The sequence below is a fragment of the Alligator sinensis genome, unplaced genomic scaffold (genome assembly GCF_000455745.1).
Source record: "Alligator sinensis unplaced genomic scaffold, ASM45574v1 scaffold1066_1, whole genome shotgun sequence".
In the NCBI taxonomy this organism is placed as follows: domain Eukaryota; kingdom Metazoa; phylum Chordata; order Crocodylia; family Alligatoridae; genus Alligator; species Alligator sinensis.
The window spans coordinates 366,475-369,870 of record NW_005842854.1 but is presented as its reverse complement, the minus strand read 5'-3'; the positions used below and the strand labels follow the sequence as shown (position 1 = coordinate 369,870).

At 46.4% G+C, this 3,396-nt stretch overlaps 1 protein-coding gene across 1 annotated transcript; it reads left to right on the top strand.

The window, feature by feature from the left end:
- Positions 1-6: 6 nt before the first annotated feature.
- LOC102375173 (40S ribosomal protein S23) lies at positions 7-2,661 on the top strand. The gene is made up of 4 exons (XM_006035555.3): positions 7-48; positions 240-399; positions 1,837-1,957; positions 2,469-2,661. The coding sequence occupies exons 1-4, from the start codon at positions 45-47 to the stop codon at positions 2,613-2,615; spliced, it is 432 nt and encodes a 143-aa protein (XP_006035617.1). The 5' UTR covers positions 7-44; the 3' UTR covers positions 2,616-2,661.
- The last annotated feature ends 735 nt before the right edge of the window (positions 2,662-3,396 follow it).

The window sequence follows — 3,396 nt, the reverse complement described above, 5'->3', positions numbered from 1 at the left end:
CTGGGCTTCTTTCTCTCTCCGGCTTCAGCTCGGGACGCCGCAGGATGGGTGAGCGCCGGGGCTGGGTGGGGGGCGGCAGCTTCCCCTTGGCTGGGGGGGCTCGGCGCGGACCCCGCCGTCCTGGGCACGCGACTCGCTCGGGACCAGCCCTCCCCCCCCGGCCGGGCGATGGCTCCGTTCTCGGCGGCCCTGGGGGCGCGGGCGGGGCCGGGGCTCTTAGCGTTCGCTCCGTGTCGTAGGCAAGTGCCGGGGGCTGCGCACCGCCCGCAAGCTCCGCAACCACCGGCGCGACCAGAAGTGGCACGACAAGCAGTACAAGAAGGCGCACCTGGGCACCGCACTGAAGGCCAACCCCTTCGGGGGCGCGTCCCACGCCAAGGGCATCGTCCTGGAGAAGGTGTAAGTGTGGGGGACATGGGTTCCCCTCCCTTCACCTGGTTGTTATGGGGGTCGGGGGTGATCTGCGCTGTCACACTTCCCTGTCAACCTCATGTCCAGGGAGTGGCACAACACGGTGTGGTGCCGCTGCTGGTGAAGATGGCTGTTGGCGCTGACTCACTGTAATTCCTATGATTCCAGCGGGAGCCACTGTGATTTAGAAGCAGGGCAGGGCGGAGGGCAGTGTCCCTGTGGCGCTGGCCCTTCAGCTGCTGCCGTGGGACTGCCCTGATGATACCGCTTCCTGCATCAAAAGCTCATGGTTTTGTGCTGGATCTGCTTTGCCATGCCTGAGAAGCAGTCACCGCTGTCACATCTGATTGGATCGTCATGTAAATTGATGTGCTTGTCAAGTTTTGTGTAGATGGAAAGCCCTTCTTGGGCTTGGGCTTTTGTTTTTTGGCACGTGCGCTTGATACAAGAACTGCCACTTGCTGGGCCAGACCCCAGGTCCATCTTGCTACATGGGCACCTCTGTTCACATATCCGGACAGAGCTTCACTGGTCAGCGTTCACAGACCCCCTCAACTCCTTCAGGGGGCAGTGGGCGCTGGCCAGTGTGCTCTCCTCAATGTTCCCTTACAATGCCCTAGTTATTAACCTATGACCTCGCTCCCATTCCTGTTTTCTTTTTTGTTATCCCACGCATTAGTTCTTAAAGTAGGCTTATAGTTCCCCAGGATGGGCCTAGTCCCGTGACCTTTCTACAGCACGTCAAATAGTGCCACACCGGGGCAGAGAGCCGAAGCTAAAAGGGAGATTGAACAGGGTACAACCAAGGTAGTTTTCACTGTTCCTCTTCCATTTGCGGCCTCCAGCATTTCAGGTCTGCTGTGACTGTATTAACACCTTCCCTCTGAAAGCTTCCTCCTTGCTTGCCAAAGAAAGGGTCAAATACAAAGATCTCATTCTGGTTTGCAAAGGGACATAGCATAGCCTACATCTAGGGTCCATCCTAGTGGCTGCCCTGGCCTCCCGTGTTGTCATTATGCCTCTGATTTGTAATTTTGTTACATTAGCCTTTGTTTCTAAGAGGGAGATGCATCTGTGATAAAAATACAATAAGTCATTTGGAATCAGAACTCGTGGTAGAGGTGATATTTATTAGTTGGTCTTTCATTAAACCAAGTAGATTTTTGGAAAAAATATTCTTTAATTGCAGGCTTTCCAGCACAAACACCCTTCACTATTCCTATTTGGTTCCAAATACTAAACACAGTTTCATCTCAATAATTGTCCATTAAACTCTGGGCTGTGATAGATTCTTGTTCTTGCACTCTCCCGACAACGTTCAAAGCAACCCATATTTTACCGGAGTGGTTCTCAGTTTTCCAAAAGACACCCTCATGTAGTCAAGTCAAATATTACTGATGCCTTTTTTTTCTTCCCCTTGTCTAGTGGTGTAGAGGCCAAGCAGCCTAATTCTGCCATCAGGAAATGTGTCAGAGTCCAGCTGATCAAAAACGGCAAGAAAATAACAGCGTTTGTTCCTAATGATGGTTGCTTGAACTTCATTGAGGTAAAAAACAAAACACAAAAGTTAATTGCATGTGGAAAAGTTACTAATAAAGTGAAAGGCAAAAACTTTTCCCAAATATATATTGGCTGAACAAGAGGGTGACCAAGCCAGAGTGTGTTGCATTCCAAACCATGCAAGTTTTTATACTATGTAGAAGCTCTAATATCATGGAGATGGGCATAAAATAAACATTAGTTGTGCTCTTGCACTTTTTATTAGACAGATGACTTGACTCAGGTCTTCTGTTACAAAGCAAGGGAGCATCCTAGATAATAAAATCTGTTCCAGCCAAAGTATGGAAGGGACCAGAGTTCCACAATAAAGGTTTTGCATCTGATAAGTACACACCTGTTTTCTCTGCCCCTGCTACCTCTTTCGTGGGAAGGTTTGAAACATCCAATTTTGAAAACTCTGACTTCTCAGGCAGTTGAAAATAAACTAGCTTTTTAGGCATATGTACAAATCTGATATTCGTTGTGTAATGGCAGCGTGTGTGTGTGTTATGTTGTAGGAAAACGATGAGGTTCTGGTTGCTGGCTTTGGTCGAAAAGGTCATGCTGTTGGTGACATTCCAGGAGTCCGCTTCAAGGTTGTCAAAGTAGCCAACGTTTCCCTGCTAGCCTTGTACAAAGGCAAGAAGGAGAGACCAAGATCATAAACTGTTTTCCTCTGCCAAGAATATCAATAAACAATTGGGGGGCAAACTCTTGTGCTTTCCTTAATTTTTTGTGTTATTTTACTGTAATTTAATTAAATAATACTGTATCCCAACCCCTGAAACTTCCTCTTTACATCTAACCTTTTTCTCATAGGAGATACTTTACTTTTGATCAGGATAAAGGTGTTCACATTTCTTAATTTAACCAGTATTTGTGATCCCTAGCTAGAGGCTTGCAAGATTTTTCTAAAAATAGCTTCCTCAAATGAGATTCTTAGCATACAGACAGTATGAGAGCTGCATGGTTTTACTTAAAGTTGACTTAACTGGAAAAAGCATTAAATTAAAATCGTAATTTTTTTTAAGCATTGCCAGTGTTCTATTGTAGTGCAGGTGCCTGTAGAGGAGAACACGAGTGCTGTTGAAATGTTCTCAGGTTTAAAAAATTAAGTCTAGTTGAAAAAAAATGTTTTTTCCATTAAAAAAGGTTTTGATGTCCCTAATGAGAAGCAACAATAAGAATATTTATTGAACTATAAAAATCTAATACATGCTATTCCTCATTGCTAGCCATTCTGTGGAGATTTCTCCAGCCCAAAGCCTAGAGTATCATCTGTGGTGTCTGCAATGGAGCAGTGCCTGTGCCCCATCTCTAAATGTTGGCACATAAGGAATCCCTGTGGTTAGGAGTTTCTGGCTCTGCTCACATTTTGTGCAGTGAGTATGGGGAGGGAATTTATCCTTCAACTCAAAATCCTGGGCTGAGATCACACCACTTGTT

Bases quoted from the DNA above. Each gene is read 5' to 3' on its own strand.
- LOC102375173 (XM_006035555.3), top strand. The intron at 400-1,836 runs GTAAGTGTGGGG...CCCCTTGTCTAG, and splicing joins GGCATCGTCCTGGAGAAGGT to TGGTGTAGAGGCCAAGCAGC. The intron at 1,958-2,468 runs GTAAAAAACAAA...GTTATGTTGTAG, and splicing joins GTTGCTTGAACTTCATTGAG to GAAAACGATGAGGTTCTGGT.